This window comes from Sciurus vulgaris (genome assembly GCF_902686455.1).
Source record: "Sciurus vulgaris genome assembly, chromosome: 12".
In the NCBI taxonomy this organism is placed as follows: Eukaryota; Metazoa; Chordata; class Mammalia; order Rodentia; family Sciuridae; genus Sciurus; species Sciurus vulgaris.
In genome coordinates, this window is record NC_136473.1 from 29,057,894 (window position 1) to 29,078,746 (window position 20,853).

General features: G+C 41.2%; 1 protein-coding gene across 1 annotated transcript; it reads right to left on the reverse strand.

The window, feature by feature from the left end:
* Nucleotides 1-11,744: 11,744 nt before the first annotated feature.
* Nucleotides 11,745-19,601, reverse strand: VIM (vimentin). The gene is made up of 9 exons (XM_079107503.1): nucleotides 18,885-19,601; nucleotides 18,178-18,238; nucleotides 15,579-15,674; nucleotides 15,331-15,492; nucleotides 14,779-14,904; nucleotides 13,960-14,180; nucleotides 13,482-13,525; nucleotides 13,010-13,095; nucleotides 11,745-12,105 (listed from the first exon to the last, which is right to left on the reverse strand). The coding sequence occupies exons 1-9, from the start codon at nucleotides 19,445-19,447 to the stop codon at nucleotides 12,064-12,066; spliced, it is 1,401 nt and encodes a 466-aa protein (XP_078963629.1). The 5' UTR covers nucleotides 19,448-19,601; the 3' UTR covers nucleotides 11,745-12,063.
* Between the last annotated feature and the right edge of the window lie 1,252 nt (nucleotides 19,602-20,853).

Here is a 20,853-nt window from a genome sequence, read left to right on the forward strand (position 1 = left end):
GTTCTTCTTTAATTTATTAAAATGTTGAATTCTGTTCATCGTTTTGAATACTTAAAAAATGTGGTCTGAGTGTCGCCAAATTTCCCTATTATTTTGCTGTGGTTATAATACATAGGAACAGTTTTAAAAACATATTACTAGCTTTGTATAGTGGCAAGGAAAGTGTATCAATAATATCCTGTGCTTCAGGGAGCATAATTAACTGACAGCGCCCCCTGCTGCCTCTCTGTATTCACTACCACATTTGGGTCAGGACACACTTCCTCTAGGCTGCTCTCAACCAATGTCTGCACACGGTGAAGAAGGTAGAGAACCATTCCTGTGGGCCATGAGATTCCTTTAATGTGAGACTGACTTGAGGATCCCTCATTGGTTTGGTTGAAACTTTCTTTGCACTGCAGTCTGAGGCTGCTCCTGTTGCCCCATCTTTCCCTGTCTCCTTTCTCAGTGTCAGACCTATGTCACAGTCTGAAGTCTTGCCTACCTACTCCTGCTCCTTCCAATTTATTCTTCTAAATAAATCACTTCTGCATCTAGTCCCAACTTTCGATTTTTCAAAGAACTTGGGTCAATACAATTTGGTTGGCTGATATTTCTTTAGGATATTTGTATCTGTCTCCATGAATAAAGTTGACATGCAGTGTTTATCAGCTATTGCATCTTTGTGTAATTTTGGAATTGAGATTATGCTATGGTTGTATCCCTTTCAAAGTTAATGTTGACACATGAAGTGTTAGGAGGTTTGGTGTGGCTGGCTATTAGGAGGTAACTGAGTCACGACAGCTTTACTCTTTTTTTTTTTATTTTTTTTTTTTAATTTATTTTTTTTTTTATTTTATTTTATTGTAAACAAATGGGATACATGTTGTCTCTCTCTTTGTACATGGCGCAAAGGCATACAATTTGTGTAATCATAAATCCACATACAATAATGTTGTTTGATTCATTCTGTTATTTTTTCCCCTTCCCCCCACCCCTCCCATCCCTCTTTACCCTCTATACAGTACTTTCTTCCTCCATACTTGCCCCCCTCCCTAACCCTAACTCTAACCCTAACACTAACCCTTCCCTCCCCCCCATTATGTGTCATCCTCCACTTATTAGAGATATCATTCGTCCCTTGTCTTTTTGAGATTGGCTTATCTCACTTAGCATGATATTCTCCAATTTCATCCATTTGCCTGCAAATGCCATAATTTTGTCATTCTTTATGGCTGAGTAATATTCCATTGTGTATATATACCACAGTTTCTTTATCCACTCGTCAATTGAAGGGCATCTAGGTTGGTTCCATAGTCTGGCTATTGTGAATTGAGCAGCTATGAACATTGATGTGGCTGTATCTCTGTAGTATGCTGATTTTAGATCCTTTGGGTATAGGCCAAGGAGTGGGATAGCTGGGTCAAATGGAGGGTCCATTCCAAGTTTTCTAAGGAATCTCCACACTGCTTTCCAGAGTGGCTGCACTAATTTGCAGCCCCACCAGCAATGTATGAGTGTACCTTTCTCCCCACATCCTCGCCAACACCTGTTGCTTGTATTTTTGATAATCGCCATTCTAATTGGGGTGAGATGGAATCTTAGGGTGGTTTTGATTTGCATTTCTCTTATTACTAGAGATGTTGAACATTTTTTCATATGTTTATTGATTGCTTGTACATCTTCTTCTGTGAAGTGTCTGTTCATTTCCTTAGCCCATTTGTCGATTGGATTATTTGTATTCTTGATGTAGAGTTTTTTGAGTTCTTTATAGATTCTGGAGATTAGTGCTCTATCTGAAGTATGATTGGCAAAGATATTCTCCCACTCTGTGGGCTCTTTCTTCACATTACTGATAGTTTCCTTTGCTGAGAGAAAGCTTTTTAGTTTGAATCTATCCCAGTTATTGATTCTTGCTTTTATTTCTTGTGCTATGGGAGTCCTGTTGAGGAAGTCTGGTCCTAGCCCGACATGTTGAAGATCGGGACCTACTTTTTCTTCTATAATCTGCAGAGTCTCTGGTCTGATTCCAAGGTCCTTAATCCATTTTGAGTTGAGTTTTGTGCAGGGTGAGAGATATGGGTTTAGTTTCATTCTGTTGCATATGGATTTCCAATTCTCCCAGCACCATTTGTTGAAGAGGCTATCTTTTCTCCATTGCATATTTTTGGCCCCTTTGTCTAGTATTAGAAAGTTGTATTTATTTGGGTTTGTGTCCGTGTCCTCTATTCTGTACCATTGATCTACCTGTCTATTTTGGTACCAGTACCATGCCGTCTTTGTTACTATTGCTTTGTAATAAAGTTGAAGTTCGGGTATTGCGATACCCCCTGCTTCATTTTTCCTGCGAAGGATTGCTTTAGCTATTCTGGGTTTCTTATTCTTCCAGATGAATTTCATGATTGCTTGCTCTATTTCTGTAAGGTACGTCATTGGGATTTTAATTGGGATTGCATTGAATCTGTATAGCGCTTTTGGAAGTATGGCCATTTTGACAATATTAATTCGGCCTATCCAAGAACATGGGAGATCTTTCCATCTTCTAAGGTTTTCTTCGATTTCTTTCTTTAGTGTTCTGTAGTTCTCATTGTAGAGGTCTTTTACTTCTTTTGTGAGATTGATTCCCAAGTATTTTATTTTTTTCGATGCTATGGTGAATGGGGTGGTTTTCATAATTTCTCTTTCTGAGGATTCCTCACTTATGTATAAAAATGCATTGGATTTATGAGCATTGATCTTGTAACCTGCCACTTTACTGAATTCACTTATGAGTTCTAACAGTTTTCTGGTGGAATTTCCTGGTTCCTCTAAGTATATAATCATATCATCCGCAAATAGGGATAGTTTGAGTTCTTCTTTTCCTATTCGTATTCCTTTAATTTCCTTGGTCTGTCTAATTGCTCTGGCTAGAGTCTCAAGAACGATATTGAATAGGAGTGGTGAAAGAGGGCAACCCTGTCTTGTTCCAGTTTTTAGGGGGAATACTTTCAGTTTTTCACCGTTTAGAATGATATTAGCCATGGGCTTAGCATAGATGGCCTTTACAATGTTAAGGAATGTTCCCACTATCCCTATTTTTTCTAGTGTTTTGAGCATGAAGGGGTGTTGTATTTTATCAAATGCTTTTTCTGCATCTATTGAAATAATCATGTGGTTCTTGACTTTAAGTCTATTGATATGGTGAATTACATTTATTGATTTCCGGATGTTGAACCAACCTTGCATCCCTGGAATAAAACCCACTTGATCGTGGTGCACTATCTTTTTAATATATTTTTGTATGCGATTTGCTAAAATTTTATTGAGAATTTTTGCGTCAATGTTCATTAATGATATTGGTCTGAAATTTTCTTTCCTCGATTTATCTCTGTCTGGCTTGGGTATCAAGGTAATATTGGTTTCATAGAATGAGTTTGGGAGGGTACCCTCCTCTTCTATTTCATGGAATACTTTGAGAAGTATTGGAATGAGCTCTTCTTTAAAGATTTTGTAGAACTCAGCTGAGAACCCGTCTGGTCCTGGACTTTTCTTTGTTGGTAGGCTTTTGATGACCTCTTCTACTTCATTACTTGAAATTGATCTATTTAAATTTTGTATGTCCTCCTCGCTCAATTTAGGCAATTCATATGTCTCTAGAAACCTGTTGATGTCTTCGAAATTTTCTATTTGGTTAGAATATAGATTTTCAAAATAGCTTCTAATTATGTTTTGTATTTCAATCGTGTCTGTTGTGATATTTCCTTGTTCATTCCGAATTTTGGTGATTTGGGTTTTCTCTCGTCTTCTCTTTGTTAGAGTGGCTAAGGGTTTATCAATTTTGTTTATTTTTTCAAAGAACCAACTATTTATTTTGTCAATTTTTTGTATAGTTTCTTTTGTTTCAATTTCGTTGATTTCAGCTCTGAGTTTAACTATTCCTGTCTTCTACTACTTTTGGTGTTGGTCTGTTCTTCTTTTTCTAGGGCTTTGAGCTGAAGTGTTAGGTTGTTTATTTGTTGATTTTTACTTCTTTTATTGAATGCGCTCCATGAAATAAATTTTCCTCTAAGTACTGCTTTCATAGTGTCCCAAAGATTTTGATATGATGTTTCTTTGTTCTCATTTACCTCTAGGAATTTTTTAATTTCCTTCCTAATATCTTCTGTTATCCATTCATCATGTAATAGCATATTGTTTAATCTCCAGGTGTTGGAGTAGCTTCTGTTTTTTACTCTTTCATTTATTTCTAACTTCAAACCATTATGATCTGATAGAATACAAGGTAGTGTCTCTATCTTCTTGTATTTGCTTACATTAGCTTTGTGGCATAATATATGGTCTATTTTAGAGAAGGATCCATGCGCTGCTGAGAAGAAAGTGTATTCGCTCTTGGTTGGATGGTATATTCTATAAATGTCCGTTAAGTCTAAATTATTGATTGTGTTATTGAGATCTATGGTTTCTTTGTTCAATTTTTGTTTGGAAGATCTGTCCAGTGGTGAGAGAGGCGTGTTAAAATCACCTAGTATTATTGTGTTATGGTCTATTTGGTTTCTGAAATTGAGAAGGATTTGTTTGACATACATGGATGAGCCACTGTTTGGGGCATAGATGTTTATGATTGTTATGTCTTGCTGATTTATGTTTCCCTTAAGCAGTATGTAATGTCCTTCTTTATCCCTTTTGACTAGTTTTGACTTGAAGTCCACCTTATCTGTAATGAGGATGGATACCCCAGCTTTTTTTTTTTTTTTTTTTTTTTTTTTTGCTTTTATTTTTTTTTTTTTTTTTTTTTCTTTTTTTTTTTTTTACCCCAGCTTTTTTGCTGAGTCCATGTGCATGATATGTTTTCCCCCATCCTTTCACCTTTAGTCTATGTGTATCTCTTTCTACGAGGTGAGTCTCTTGCAGGCAACATATTGTTGGATCTTTCTTTTTGATCCAATCTGCCAGTCTATGTCTTTTGATTGATGAGTTCAGGCCATTAATATTCAGGGTTATTATTGAGATATGATTAGTATTCCCGGTCATTTGGTTCATTTTATTTATTTATTTATTTATTTATTTATTTATTTATTTATTTATTTATTTTGAGACGACTTGGTTCTTCCTTTATTTGACAATTCCTTTAGGATGGTTCCTCCCATTGCTGATTTGTTTCTTTGTTTTTCATCTCTTCCTCATGGAATATTTTGCTGAGAATGTTCTGTAATGCTGGCTTTCTTTTTGTAAATTCTTTTAGCTTTTGTTTATCATGGAAGGATTTTATTTCATCATCAAATTTGAAGGTAAGTTTTGCTGGGTATAAGATTCTTGGTTGGCATCCATTTTCTTTCAGGGCTTGAAAAATGTTGTTCCAGGCCCTTCTAGCTTTTAGGGTCTGGATTGAAAAATCTGCTGATATCCGTATTGGTTTCCCCCTGAATGTAATTTGATTCCTCTCTCTTGCGGCCTTTAAAATTCTATCTTTATTTTGTATGTTGGGCATTTTCATTATAATGTGCCTTGGTGTGGGTCTGTTGTAATTTTGTATATTTGGAGTCCTATAAGCCTCTTGTACTTGATCTTCCATTTCATTCTTCAGATTTGGGAAATTTTCTGATAGTATTTCATTGAATAGATTGTTCATTCCTTTGGTCTGTTTCTCTAAGCCTTCCTCAATTCCAATAATTCTCAAATTTGGTCTCTTCATGATATCCCATAGTTCTTGGAGATTCTGTTCATGATTTCTTACCATCTTCTCTGTTTGTTCAACTTTGTTTTCAAGGTTAAATATTTTATCTTCAATGTCTGATGTTCTGTCTTCCAGGTGTTCTATTCTATTGGTTATGCTTTCTATGGAGTTCTTAATTTGGTTTATTGTTTCCTTCATTTCAAGGATTTCTGTTTGGTTTTTTTTCAATATCTCTAACTCTTTATTGAAGTGATCTTTTGCTTTCTGTATTTGCTCTTTTAACTGTCGATTGGTGCGATCATTCAGTGCCTGCATTTGCTCTTGCATCTCGTCATTTGCTTCCCTGAGCATTTTAATTATGTACATTCTGAACTCCCTTTCTGTCATTTCTTCTGCCATGCTGTCGTTGGGTTTCATTGATGTAACATCTAGATTTGTTTGCAGCATTTTCTTTCCTTGTTTTCTCATATTGTTCAGGTATCAGTTGACCGCTGTGATATTGCAGATTTCCTCTATTGTCTTATAATATCCCTGAAGATTTCTATTATATCCCCTCTTAGTCTTCAGTAGCCTGAAATCTTGGAGGAAGTTGATAATGCAGTGCTCCACAAGGGAGCTGACTCCCTAGGGGTGGTGGCCTTCTGGTGGGGTATATTCCCTGCTAGTGGGCAGAGGTACCTTCACTTGCTGATGAATGGTCATCCAGAAGGGAAGTAGGTTGTGGGCTGATGCAAGACCAGTTTGGGCCTGTGTCTCTGATTTTACGGTCCTTTTGGGAGAACCTCACCCAACAGGGAGGAGTCACCTGGTGGGGAGGTCTCGCTGGTCGGTTTTCCTCCCAGAGGTTCCGTTCAATTCACAACTACCGCCTGGGCTGGGCAGCCTTCTTCTGCAATGATCCCAGGGACCCGGACCTACCTCCTGGGCCTGGAAGCCTCACCCTTCACAAACGAATCTCCTTCGGCTGCCTCTCCTCAGAGAAGCTGCCTGCAGTCCTGGAGCCTTCGCTCCGCCCCTCAGTTTGTCTGTGGGGCCCTTCCACCAAGAAGCCGTCTAGGACCCTGCTCTGCACTTTTCACCTGGCTATGCGGCCCCTCCTCTGAGCAGCCACCTGGAGCCCCTTACCATCGCTCCGAGTCCCAGTGACCCGCCACACGCCTTTTCCTCCGGCAGCCACCTGTTGTTCCGTGCGGTCGCTCTAAGACCAAGTGACCCACCACGTACCACTTTCTCCACCAGGCAGTTACCCAGAGATCTGGTGCGTCACGAGTCCCAAGAACTCACTGTGCACCTTCTTGTCCCGACTGCCTCCCGTAGCCCTGGTGCAGTCACTTGGAGCCCAAGCACCCCGCCGCGCTCCTCCTCCTTCTCCAGACAACCCCCTATGTTCAGGAGCGGATTCTCTGGGGCCAAACCACTCACCACGCTGTTCCACCGGATAGCCGCCCAGAGCCCTGGCACAGCTGTTCCAATTCCAAGCGACGTGCCGAGCCCGTATTTCTCCTTCTCCTCTGGGCAGCCCCCTGTGTTCAGGGGTGGTCACGTTCAGTCCAAACAGCTCACCAAGCACCTTCTCCTTTGGGCAGCCTCCCAGAGCGCGGGTGGGTTGCGACGAGTCTAAGCGCTGTGGTGAACAGCCACCTCTTCAATGCTCCCAGCTGTCTGCGGTCACTGCTCCGGCGGGGGGAGGGGCGCCTCGCCGGCAGTTCTACTTTGCAATGATCCCTGCTTTCGGGGCTACCGCCCTGTCCGGGGGCTACCGCCCCGTCCGCCTGCCCAGTGGGAAACACTCACCCAGCTTCTTTGAGTTGGTCCCAAGTCTCTCAATATCTCCTTTTCTTGAGTCCTGAGCCCACGCTGCTCCTCCTCCGGATAGCCGCCCGGAGCCCTGGCGCAGCTGATCCAATTCCAGCTTTACTCTTATGAAAGAGATTTAGTGCCCTTATGAAAGGGCTTGCCAGAAATTCATCCCTTTCCACCCCTTCTATCCCTTCCACCATATGAGGATACAGCATTTGTCTCCTCTAGAGAATGCTATTACAAGGCAGCACCTTGGAAGCAGAGACCAGGCCTTCACCAGATACCAAACCTGTCGTATCCTTGATCTTGGACTTTTAGTCTCCAAGAACTGTGAGAAATAAGTTTGTGTTCTTGGTAAATAATCTATTCTCAGGTATTCTGTTGTAGTATCACCAATGACTAAGTCATTCATTGTCTTTATAGAATGAATTAGAAGATGTTCCCTTATTTTTATAATCTGGAAATGTTTATGATTTGAATTTTTCAAATTAAATGTTTGGCAGAACTCAACTGTTAGACCATCTGTTGTTGTTTTTGTTTTTTTTAAGAAAGACTTTCAGGTTTTCTCTATCTGCCTGCAAGCCCCTGGATTTTGGACTGCCTGATCTCTAAAACTGTAAGAAAATAAATTTCTGTTGTTTAAATCACCCTATATGTTCTATTTTGTTATGGAAGCATGAGCAGAGCAATTCAGACACTTTATTTAGTCGAAATCTGGTAGGTTGGAGAGACAGAATTCTCTTGGACATAGTGTTTGCTTTTCTTACTTACGGAAATCTATGAGGGTTCCTTAAGGTCAGAGTTGTCTTAGTCAGAGCTGTAGTAACAAAATGCCTATATTTAGAGTATTAAAAATAACAAAAACCTACTTCTCACAATTCAAGAGACTGGGAAGTCTATGACCATGGCACCAGGAAATGCCACATCTAGTCCTAGTCCATAGATGGTGTCTTCATGCCGTGTCCTGCTGATGGAAGGACCAAATAAGCTTCCCCAGGCCTCTTTGATAAGGTACTAATTCTACTGATAAGGGCTCTGCCCTCTTGACCTAGTCACCTCCAAAAGGCCCCCCCTCTGAATACCATCCATTGGGACTTCAGTTTCACCATATGTGTTTTGGGGAGACACAAGCATTCACACCATAGCTGGAATGGAAGCTGTTGTCCCTCCCCTTCTTCTTCTCCCATCCCTGCTCTTCTTTACTCCCTTAGTCTCATAGCTTTAGTAAAGAAATTTTGCTTTCTTAGTGACTTGTAGAAAGTCTGGTTGTGGAAAGGTAAATTACCAATGTACATTTCAGGGGAAAGTCAGTCATTTGCTTCATTCACCAGAGTCTCTTCCATTTGTCATGGTTGTGAGAAAACTGAGCTGGACTTCATATTCACATCATTTCCATGAACTTCGCACTCCCCTGGGTGACTTTCTACAGAATTATACTTTATGTCATCATTTCCCTCTCTCCACCCCTTACATTTTTTATCTCCTTTAATCTTGGCATAATATTTTACATAAAAGAACAAGCATTAATCTCTGCTTCACCCTAGGTGGTGAGAACATGGTTTCTTTGTATGAGTTTTTCAGAGTGGAAGATAAGGAAAACGCTAACAGTATAATTAAAGATAAAAATAAAAGAAGACTTAATGAGATTTTAATTCCTAAGAGATGGGCTCCTGAGAGACTTTTCATTAAGATCTAATTTCTGACAGTCACAGATAAGAGAGGCCAGCTCATGTTTTCCATTTCTGGGATGCGATTTTTGAAAGAACTGTAAGGGATTTTGAAGGATGGGGAGTCCAGTAGTCTCGAAGTATATGGCATGAACTCCTTGTCATGGATTCCTTCCTCTCTGAAAAAAAAAAAAAAATTATGAAATTATGACTGACTTTTCAATTCCTTTTAAATACTAAAGGGCCATTTGTGTGAAGAAAACCAACATGAATTTGAGGCTTCCTGGGATGATATTCATATCAGTCAAACGTGAGACAGGAAATTGGATCAGGGTGCTAACGGGGGATGTGGTGAATGTGGCTAAAGGACAGAGAACAAAAATAAAAATCAAATAGAAAAGCTTTCTTAACCCAGTTTGTCCCATTATCTCAGATGTGGAACACTTACAAAAACCAACATACAGTATATGATATATAATACAATCATATCATATAAAATGATAAGAATTTGTTAAATATAATTATAATTATATATAATATATAATATATTATATATATATATACATACATAAGCTCTAGACTGTGACTTCCAACCTATTTTAATATACCTGTGTCAACTGCATTAAAACATCTGCAGAATTGAAAACTTGGGACTTAATGGGTTAAGGGCCTAAATATCTGCCTGTTTACACTGGCGAAGCAGATTATACAATTTAATATGGCAGTTGCTGGAATAGGGGAGTGAGAGGTGAGGCACACTCAAGCAATCCCAAGAAGAAAAACCTTCCTTCTAGATTATTCTAAGGATATGATGACAGAGGTAACCTGTTGTCTCAAGTGGTACATTGTGAGTCTGAAAGGGGTAGTTCTACTAATTGTGCTGATCCAACAGGTATGAACTATGACTGCCCGGGCAAGTCGGGCTGCAAAGTCACCCTAGCTAGGAGTCACTTCAGGGGCCAAGCATTTCTTTACTTCTGCTATACCTGTCATCACAAAATGATAAAAATCACAGCTAACACTGCTGCCTCTGGGCAGGACTTTGTGTGAACTATCTTACTAATCCCCTCAGCAACTTCAGAGAGGGATACATGCAACCATAGAAAAAATTACAACACTTCTACTACATCATTCCTGGAGGACATAGGACAATAATAAAAAAAGAATTGGTGATTTACAGAAGTCCAGGAATGTACCCAAATGAGTTTCACTCCAAAACACACACTGTCGACCATTACAACTCTGTTGCCTCAGGGCAATACCTTCCTCTTCTATTTATCTAAATTCTGTGCACTTTCCTAAGGTCTGCCCATGGCAGGCCTATAGAAGCTTTTCATGACTATACTACTTATTCTCATTGCTCCAGGTTTTAAAACCTCATTACTCTTATAGTTAGCATTATTTGGCCATGTCGTTCACATGTAATAACCTCATCTCCCTCATTGAAAAAACAAGGATTTTTATTTGTGTCTGATATCATTGTTCAAACACAAAGGTCATTAAAAATATCTATTCTATTTCCTTTGCAGGTGTCATCTTGACTTACAGCTCAGTTGGTTGAAAGGGCAGGCCTGAGGGTAGGATTTTATCTTAAAAGTCTAACTCTATAGATAAATACAAGTGTACATATTACTCTGGTCATAGATGCACATACACTAAAGCAGGGCACTTTCATAACTTGAAACTTGGAAAACTTGCCCCATTTCTCTGCATCTTGCATGTGGAAGATGCACTTCCTGCAATATTGACCATTGCCTTTTTTTTTTTTTTTTGAAGTACTGGGGATTGAATCCAGGGCCTTGTGCTTGCAAGGCAAGCACTCTTATCAACTGAGCTAGATCCCCAGCCCTTGACCATTGCTTAATGTTCTCAATCTCCTTGTAGAATTTGTGCTCATCTTATGTTGCACATACAAAAAAAAAAAAAAAAAAAATTCTCATTTTTTAACTTCAGAAAGTCTCTACTAGAATTGAAATCACACATGGACATGGATCCAGCTGAACTCATTTTATAAAGACGCCTAGCATTTTTGAACAAGTCATTTTCTTAAACAGATGCCCCTCTACTGACAACTGAGTAGTATTCTGATAAACTCATCAGAACTGGAAGACATCATAATTGAAATGCATTTAATAAACTTAACCCACAAATAAGCTCAGCAAAGCAGTATAGTGCAGTGTCTGTTGTTTCATGTGGCCCACTGGGAGCTGTGACTCACTGCATATGAGAGTATTGTACCACATATCACTAACCCAGAAAAAGACCAGAAGTACAATTTCTATTGAATGCATAAGGATTTTTGGATCATTATGAAGTCAAAAATCCTAAGTTGAATCATCCCAAATGGGGGGGCCATCTGTATAGCATCTGTTGTAAATTTTTTCTTTGGTGTATGGCATTGACCCCAGGACTTAATGCATGCTAAGCATGTACTCTACCACTGAACACGGCCAGTCTATATTTAAAAGATAGTAATAACAATTGAAAAGAAAGGAGCTCTATCTAAAATGCCCAAATTAAAGATTATACTTCAAGTATAAATAGGTAGAATTTACTAACTTAAAACCTAAACATTATTTTAGTGGCAAATTAACAAATACAACTGAAGAGAGAATTGTTCTAATATACAATAAATGGCACAGAAGAGTTTTTCTAAAGATTTATTGAAGCAGAAACAAGTTGGTCAGATACTTGCTGGAAAAAAGCAGTTTTAACGGTATTCAAAAATACTTTTTAAAAAGTATTCTAGCACAAGACTTCTTCATAAACTAGATTATGTTGTAAACTTTTTTTCTAAATCTTTTAGGAGTGTTGGTTGTTAAGAACTAGAGCTTATTCCTATTCCAAATTTATCTTGCGCTCCTGAAAAACTGCAGAAAGGCACTTGAAAGCTGTTTCTTTAAGATATGGATTTCTTTTTTATTCTTGCTGGTAATATACTGCGGCATTGAGTGTGTGCAGCTTTTATTCAAGATCATCATGATGCTGAGACGTTTCGTTGATAACCTGTTAAAAATAAATAAAACTCAAATCAAATATTATACTACATTCAAAGGTTTAAATTATCCCACAAATCATAGCAAAGAAAAATCTTACTAAACATAACATGTATAATTACTATACATAACATGTATAATTTATTGTGTTATTTGGAAGATTGCACTGATTCAACATGGTAAGAGTTAGAGGGACAGATACATGTACAAAATGCCCTTCGCCTACTGGCAAAGTAATTATCCAATGGAATTTGTGACATGCTGAAAGAAAACTTTTCAAAAGCCTGTGTTTATTAAGGATGCCATGAGAATTCTATGCAATGAAGTTCAAAAGCCACTAGGGCATATTAAGATGTATGGAAAGTACATTTTAAATTTATGTGTAAGGGAAGATTTCATGATACAGTAAAGCACAGCCATTTATTTCCTGGCAGAGGTAGCAAGAAACTGATTGATCCACAGGCACATTCTTATATTAAATAACGAGGTTTAGGAGTGTTGAGGAAACAGTAAGAGAGGGTCATATGCCCAGGATCAAAACAATCCTGATATTGAGGTAACCTAGCAAAGCAGTCTAGAAAGCAACGTAAGGAAGTTTTACTTCCATTTCAAATTAAGCACCATAGCAGTTCGCTAATTTTGGAAGGAAGGAACAGACTTACTATATAATCTGCTCATCCTGGAGCCAAATAATTACTAGGTCATGTGTATTGCTGGAATAAGCAGCTTACTCTTGTAGCAGGCATGAAAGAAATTGGAATTTCTCAAATTAGCTAGTGGTTTCTGATGTATAGGTTTATGGATTTAATGGGGGAATCAATAATACCCACCTGAGATTACTCCATTTTATTTATTTTAATTTGCTATTCTTTGTTTTAATTTTTTTCCCATTTTTCAATTTTAAAGATACCAACCTGTCCATCTCTAGTTTCAACGGTCTTTATCAGAAGTGTCCTTTTTGAGTGAGTGTCAACCAGCGGGAGTGAATCCAGATTAGTTTCTAATAAAGAATATAAAAAAATGAATAAAATTTTTTTTTTAAAGTTACCACTTTACTCAAGGAATTGACTTTTTTGCAATTGTTTGAAGTGCTTTTCCCAAATAATTCTACAAACCAATATCTGTGTGAAAACCCAGTACTTAATGCCTCCTTGCTCTTCCAAAATGAGATGACACTTCAGTGTGAACTCCATTAGGAAAAAGTAAAATAGAGTTTACATTTAACTTGAAGCACAGAATTCAAGAGAGTACTTGGGTTTGAAAATTATGGATGTTTTCTGTCTGACATTTTGGCATTTTTTAGGTATCATAAAAAATGAGAGCTTTACCATAAACAGAATGGATAAACATATTGAAATTTTTCATAAAAGGAAATAAAATGCTTACCCCTCAGGTTCAGGGAGGAAAAGTTGGGAAGAGGCAGAGAAATCCTATAAAAAGATAGAAGCAAAACAGTAAAATTGTTGAAAAATAACTTTGACAACAAGACATAAACCTACATACTTCTCATTTTCATCCAATAAAAATTACTCTTGTAATTCATGTGTTAGGAATGTGTCTCAGAAGTATTTACCTGTGGTTGGTCTCATGAGTACATTTAAAATTTTTATCCCTAGCATTTCCTCACAGAGACATAAGATAGAGGCATAAGACAGTGTTGACTTTGACAAAGCTGTGTGTTCTAATCCCAGTTCTGCTATTATTAGCTCTGTCCATGGCAGATAACTCTCATTGAACCTGAAGTTCCTCATCTATAAGGAGTGGAAAGGAGTTACCCTGAAGGAATGTTCTCAAGATAAAATAAGGGGCAGAGTGCCTTGGAACTCCAGCTACTAATTCACACATGCCAGCGTGTGTTCTCTACCTGCTCTCCTCGCCTTCCAGCAGCTTCCTGTAGGTGGCGATCTCAATGTCAAGAGCCATCTTAACATTGAGCAGGTCTTGGTATTCCCGAAGGTGACGGGCCATTTCTTCCTTCATGTTCTGAATCTCATCTTGCAGGCGGCCAATAGTGTCTTGGTAGTTAGCAGCTTCCACAGCAAAGTTCTCTTCCATTTCACGCATCTGGCGTTCCAGGGACTCATTCTGCAGGAGGTGAGAAGGGTATCCATCATTATTTCCTGGAAACACCCAGCTATTTCCAAACCAATAATAGATCATAACCCAATGGTCCCTTAGTGGCAAAGGGTGCCCACTCTAATTTTGGGTGGAGACTATGAGCAGCAAGTCCCTCTAATTGCAAGCACCCACAGATATAAGCTAAAATCTTCAAGAACTCCATTGAGTGCTTTTTGTGTCTACCTTTATAATTCATTCTCTTTGAACAAATATATAAATTTTCTTCCCTTGAAATTTTGTTCAGGTGTCACTGTTAGCTTGGTCAACAGAACGGGTCTGAGCTCATTACTTTCCTTCTTTTTAAAATTAATTTTTATTTTATTTATTTAATTTTTAGTACTGGGGATTGAACTTGGGCACTCAATCACTGAGTCATATCCCTAGCCCTATTTTGTATTTTTTTGTTTAGAGACAGGGTCTCACTGAGTTGCTTAGCACCTCACTTTTGCTGAGGCTGCCTTTGAACTCTCAATCCTCCTGCCTCAGCCTCGTGAGCCACTGGGATTACAGGCACGCACCACCACTTCTTGCAATTTTCCTCCTTTTACCATGGTGTGGTACTCACAGTTCCTTTAAGCGCATCCACTTCACAGGTGAGAGACTGCACCTGTCTACGGTACTCATTGGATTCCTGCTTTGCCTGGCGCAGAGCATCATTGTTCCGGTTAGCAGCCTCAGAGAGGTCAGCAAACTGTGGGGAAGAAATCAGAAATGGACATTGTCCACATTTGAGTCTTTGCACTCTCTTGGGGGAAAGAAACCATAATTCTGACCCTGTGTTTTCTGAAATATGTCTAGTTTATGTTTTGAAGCTAGAGAAAGCATTAGAATGCTGACATTAGTTTTCAAACAGAATTCACTCTATTGCACTCAAATATGGTGGAGGTCAAGGTTATGGTGTTGGAGATGAAGTATTGCCAAAGATGTTTAGTGAAAATGGAGTCTGCTATTCTCTAGGAGGCACGGTGAGTGGTGGGGAGACTGTAGCAAAAGACCTTGAACAAGTTAAAGCCAGTTTATGAGTGATGCTAAAGGTTATTTAGGAATCACAGACAGGTGCAGTGTTTACAGAGTAAAACACTTTTCTTTTGTTTTACCACACTGACTCATTTCATACCTTGGACTTGTACCATTCTTCTGCCTCTTGAAGGTTCTTGGCCGCCACACTCTCATACTGCTGACGTACATCACGCAGGGCAGCCGTGAGGTCAGGCTTGGAGACATCCACATCGATTTGGACATGCTGTTCTTGAATCTGAGCCTGCAGCTCCTGGATTTCCTGAAGAAAGGACCGACAGAAGGTCAAGTCAGGTTGACTGGGAGCAGCTTTCCCCTCATTCATTCACTGAAAACTATTCCACTGACCTCTTCGTGTAGTTTCTTCAAAAAGGCAATCTCTTCTTGCAAGGATTCCACCTTGCGTTCAAGGTCAAGACGTGCCAGAGATGCATTGTCCACATCCTATTTTGAAAAGAGAAAAGAGAGACTATAGAGGATGCTAAAGTCTATGGTTCATCTCATTTATTCATTTGAAGTTAACCACATGAACCTAGTCTCCTTACTATAGAAAAGGGGTTGACAGGGCTGGGGAGATAGCTCAGTGGGTAGAGTGCTTGCCCTGCAAGCACAAGGCCCTGGGTTTGAGCCCCAGTGCCAAAAAAAAAAAAAAAAAAAAAAAAAGAAAGAAAAGGGGTTGACAAATTTTATGGCCCTTGAGTAATTTTATAAATCACTTAGTACTACCCTATGCTATGCTCTCTTTTCCTATTTATAAATTTGAATTAGGTCCCAATGTTTGTACTCAAAGAAACTAAATATACAACTTAAAAATAAATAAATGTCTACTAACATGGTAATGTGTACTCAATTATTATTGAATCCACATTTTTTACCAGTAAAGTTTTATTATTTTTTAAATCTAGAAAGTCAGTGCAGCAGAGTTTTTAATATTTAATTCCATGGAATAATACAATGATAAGAGGTGAGCAAGATGTCACAATTTCATGTAAAAATGAGTACATGTAAAACAGAAATTCGTGCTTCAAAAGTTAGAGCACGTATCTAAGCTCCTCTCTCTCTCTTCCTGTCTCTCCCTCTCTCTCTCTTTGTTCAAATCTTCTGATACTTATCCTTGGGATCCAGAGCAAGTATTTAGTTATCTGGCATCCAAGTTACAGGGCTAGATTTATATCAGGTAGCAATTCAATCCTCCAATTCAGGATATGCATAGGCAAAGATACAGTCAGGCAAATAAGGAAAATAACTGTATTTGTTTGGTCTTCTCTGGTGAATTTTTCTCCTAAAACTTCCCTGACTCATCCTATATGGGTGTGTGTATCTTTTTCACTTGCCATCATGTAAATTCAGTTATTAGTCAGTTGCACAATGACTGGTCAAAATGTCTGCATAGAACAAAACTATAAAGATTTCTTGTTGTTCTTGCCTTCTGCTTTGTTTTCACTATTTATAAAGTCCACATTCCAAACCAGAATGTGTGATCTGGTTTGCAACTAAGATTTTATTTCCCCTCAAGAGAATGTTTAAAATCCCTTATCTTGTAACAAGTATATTTGGATTCTAGTTTATAGCCTTATAGTGTTAAAATATTGAGACACTTTTATCACCTTCATAGAAAATTTTTTAAAAATGAAGTAGGAAAAATTCATTTGGGCTTCTTGTTAAGCCCTAAAAGAGACATAAAAGATATTTCACTAACCTCTTTTTAAATCTTCAATGTGACATTCTATTTGATGGATGAGAATGAAGCATTTTATTTAATCTCTAAACAGGGAATCTTTCATATTGAATTGTTTTATATTAACTCATCACACTGCAGAAAACATTACAGGTCATAAATGCTCAAGGACTAAAATGAACCACATGTAGCTAGCTGTGTTGGTTTGGCAAATGTCTTTCAGTTTTGAAATGTTATCCTAGGCTATTTATCTGAAAGAGTTTTGCAGCAAATCCCAGTAAGTGTTCCCAAGAACAAAACTATGCTGGGAATCTCCCTGCTTTGGGATTCCAATTCTAACTCCATCTAATTTTGGAGCAAAAATAAAAATCTCTTAATAAAATTCCATTCTTCAGCCTTGGGTTTATTTTTGTTTACGGAGAGAGTACAAAAGAATATAAGGACCCAATAAAGAAAGGCTTCTCAAAATGTGAGAAGTGACTGCAGCTTTAAGAACTTTACATATCACATAGTTTACCAGTCTGGGCCAGATATTAGATAACGGATGTTAGCAAATACTTGTGTCCAATTAAAACTATGCTTACATCATTACATATTCAATAAGAATGTAGCCTGTTGCAAAGCTGCTCTGGGAACACAAAGACTCCTATTATTTCTGTCCAGAGCCTCCACATTTGCCAGAATGTCTGTATCTACATTCCGTAGCGAAGCCCATAGAAACCATTAATACCCTTCAGCCACAGGGACAGATGGCTTCTTTTCACCCTTATTAGATCACAAAATAGTTGTGCATAGTGATACTTCCATCTGACTTTAATGCCACAATAGGACTTGCAGAGAAGAAAAGAAACTTGTTGGCTTAATTCCAGTTGAAATAAATTTCTTATCCTCCAATAAATTTTACATCTTAACAATAGAGCTTTAAATTGTTTTTTGTGATCTTGTAAAAGTGAATCAATTTGGTTTAAGCAAACCACAATCTAAATCAAACTGTATCTGTTTGAGAAATCAGAATGTCTATGTGTTGCAAAATGAAAGGGAAAAATATTTCTTTCGGAATAAAAATCTTGAAACAAAAGGATAAAATTCTTTATATCCTAAGGACTGGTTTTTGTTCACAAAAGTTGCCATCTGTGGTCTTTCCACCACTAGAAGGCTTCACACACAGAAGTGAAGTTTTGCACTTTTTAGACTTTAGTGAAGTAACTTTTAGAGTTGCCTGTGGTTTGGGTGGGCCCCGGTGGTTGCAAGTGGGAAGAGTCTACAAACCTGTCTGAAAGATTGCAGGGTGCTCTCGGCTTCCTCTCTCTGAAGCATCTCCTCCTGCAATCTGAAACAGTTGCACATTAACTGAAGAGGAACTGGGAAACCGCCAGGGGCGGGGCGGCCACACCCAACCACCACGTCGCAGTGCCTTGAGACTATAGCTGCTGCGCCATCTCCACCCTCACCAGAGACAGCTTTTAGAACTCCTGCCCGCTGCAGGTTTTAGCCGGACCTGTGGGTACCGCGTAGAGGCAAAAACGCTCGCTCAAACAACTTGCTAGACAAACCCTTCTCCCACCCCCCTGAGGAGCCTCTGCCATGCCTTTGTCTCGCTTCCTTCAGAGCTATCCTCTCCTCCCTCCTCCCTGGCAACCCGCCAGAAGAAACAGGAAACTTTCTGAAAGTTTGGGGGAATCTCTCTTATCCTGTCCAATGGCCTTCAACAACAGATAATGTGATATTTTGACGCCATCTGTAACATGAACCCGAGCGTTCTTGGGCAATGAGTTGGGGGAGAGGGGAAATGCTAACTGCGAGGTCTGAGTTCAGGGCGGGGCTGCGCCGCTGCAACCACACAGCCCCGCTCCCCCACCCTCACCAGACAGCCGCCGACCCGGCCTCTTCCCCAAGGGCGTGGCAGTCCCTCTCCGGTGTCCCGTTCCCTCTCCCTCCTTTCCCGTGCCCCGCGAGTCGCGTGGGCTCCGTCTTACTTCTCTCGGAGCCGCATGATGTCCTCGGCCAGATTGTCGCGCTCTACTTCGACGCGGGCCTTGTCATTGGTGAGCTGGTCCACCTGCCGGCGCAGCTCCCGCATCTCCTCCTCATAGAGGTCCCCCAGACGCGACTTGCCCTGGCCCTTGAGCTGCTCGAGCTCGGCCAGCAGGATCTTGTTCTGCTGCTCCAGGAAACGCACCTTGTCGATATAGTTGGCGAAGCGGTCATTGAGCTCCTGCAGCTCCACTTTCTCGTTGGTGCGGGTATTCTTGAACTCGGTGTTGATGGCATCGGCCAGTGAGAAGTCCACCGAGTCCTGCAGCAGCCGAACCCCGGGCATGCTGCTCCGCAGGCGCACGGCCGAGGAGCGCGTGACATAAGCACCGCCCGGGGACGAGGTATACAGACTACGGCTAGTGCTGGGGCGCAGCGCGCTACCCAGGCTGTAGGTGCGGGTGGACGTGGTCACGTAGCTCCGGCTGGAGCTCGGTCGGCTCGCGGTGCCCGGGCCGCCGAACATCCTGCGGTAGGAGGACGAGGACACAGACCTGGAGGACATGGCTACGGAGGGAGGCGGTGGTCTGGGCGGCTGCGGCTGTGCGGACTGGCTCCGGGAGGAGAGGCTAGCGAGGGCGCGGTGGGTGTGGGCGGTGGGAAGGCTGCTGAGTCTCTAGCACCGGGCCCCGGAGCAAGAGTAGCAGAGGACTGGACGCCGCCAAGGGCGCTGTTTTTATAACCCTGTTAGGAAAGAGGGTCCCCTCCCACTGCCATCCTAGCCGCGGAGTGCGCCAGCCAATGGGGACCCGGCGAGAAACCCGGAGGGTGGGCGGAAGGTTGGGGCGGGGGCTCCCTCTAGCCTTCTTCCTCGGCCGCCCTGTTCTGGGCACAGTCCCGTTACTTCTTAGGCTGGCCTGGGACTCTCAGGGGCTTTCCTGATGATGTCCGGAACTCTGCTCACCCACTGGGTGCTGAAAAAGGCGGGGTCGGTCGGCGGGGATGGGGACCGCCGGAAAGTGGACCAAAGGGGTCCAAGGCTTCCAGCCAAAGGGGCGTGAGAGGAGACCAGCTGGTGGGAGGGGCGCGGCCGCAAGGCTGCGGTCGGCTGGGAGTGGTGGGTGGGGAGACCCGCGGGTACAGGACCAGGAAGAGGGGGAGTAAAGGATCCAACAGATCCGAAGGCGCGGAAAAAGAAACAAAGAGGACCGGAGATTGGAGTGCGGGGTGGAGACGCACACAGCCCAGGATGCAGAGCTCAAGCCCCGCGCAGCCTCGCGCTCCACCCACTTCTAAAGGGTGCTACTCCACCCGCGCTTCTTTCCATTGTCTTGTCTTGGGGAATCCTGTTCAGAGACCAGAAAGGCTTAGTGCAGCCTCAGACGGCCAGAGATTCGAGGCTGCGGCCGAGGAAAGCCCAGGGGAAGGGGTGAGGTCGCTGAGTCACCGGCCATGACTCACGGCGCCCTGCTGCACCGCGGAGATTGCAGGCTCCTAGCGGTTCGGGGTAAACCGTTAGACGAGATTGACTCAGTCTCTTCTGGGCCAGCACGCGCTGTTTGTTCTAAGTTTCACCAACTTAGATCTGGGCCGCCGCTTTGATGTGTGCGGTGCAGCCGTAGGGAGACAAGAGCGCCCCAAAGTTCTTAAGAACTCGCCAAACCTGGCTTTGTTCCAATGCTTGGAATTTTCGTCAGCAAGAAACTTCTGCAGAACCTAGAGAGCTGGCAAACGCGGGTCTCCAGGATCACATATGCACTTCGGGAGACTTTTCTTGCAAAGTTCTCTGCCTGCCACTCTGGTCTCCTCTGTTCTCTCTCTGTCTCTCTCTCTCTCTGTGTCTCTCTCTGTCTCTCTCTCTCTCTCTCTCTGTCTCCCCCCCCCCCCCCGCCCCCTCTCCGCCATGAAACCACACCCGACGTTGAGCACGATCTGAAAGTTCTGGGCGAAAGAGGAAACGGCATCCGTAGT

Excerpts from the sequence above, each read along its gene's own strand:
- VIM (XM_079107503.1), bottom strand. The coding sequence starts at position 19,447 with ATGTCCTCCAGGTCTGTGTCCTCGTCCTCCTACCGCAGGATGTTCGGC. Across the intron at positions 14,905-15,330 it reads AAGAATGGTACAAGTCCAAG|TTTGCTGACCTCTCTGAGGC; the intron begins GTATGAAATGAG and ends TCTTCCCCACAG. Across the intron at positions 13,526-13,959 it reads CTGGAAGGCGAGGAGAGCAG|GATTTCTCTGCCTCTTCCCA; the intron begins GTAGAGAACACA and ends ATCTTTTTATAG.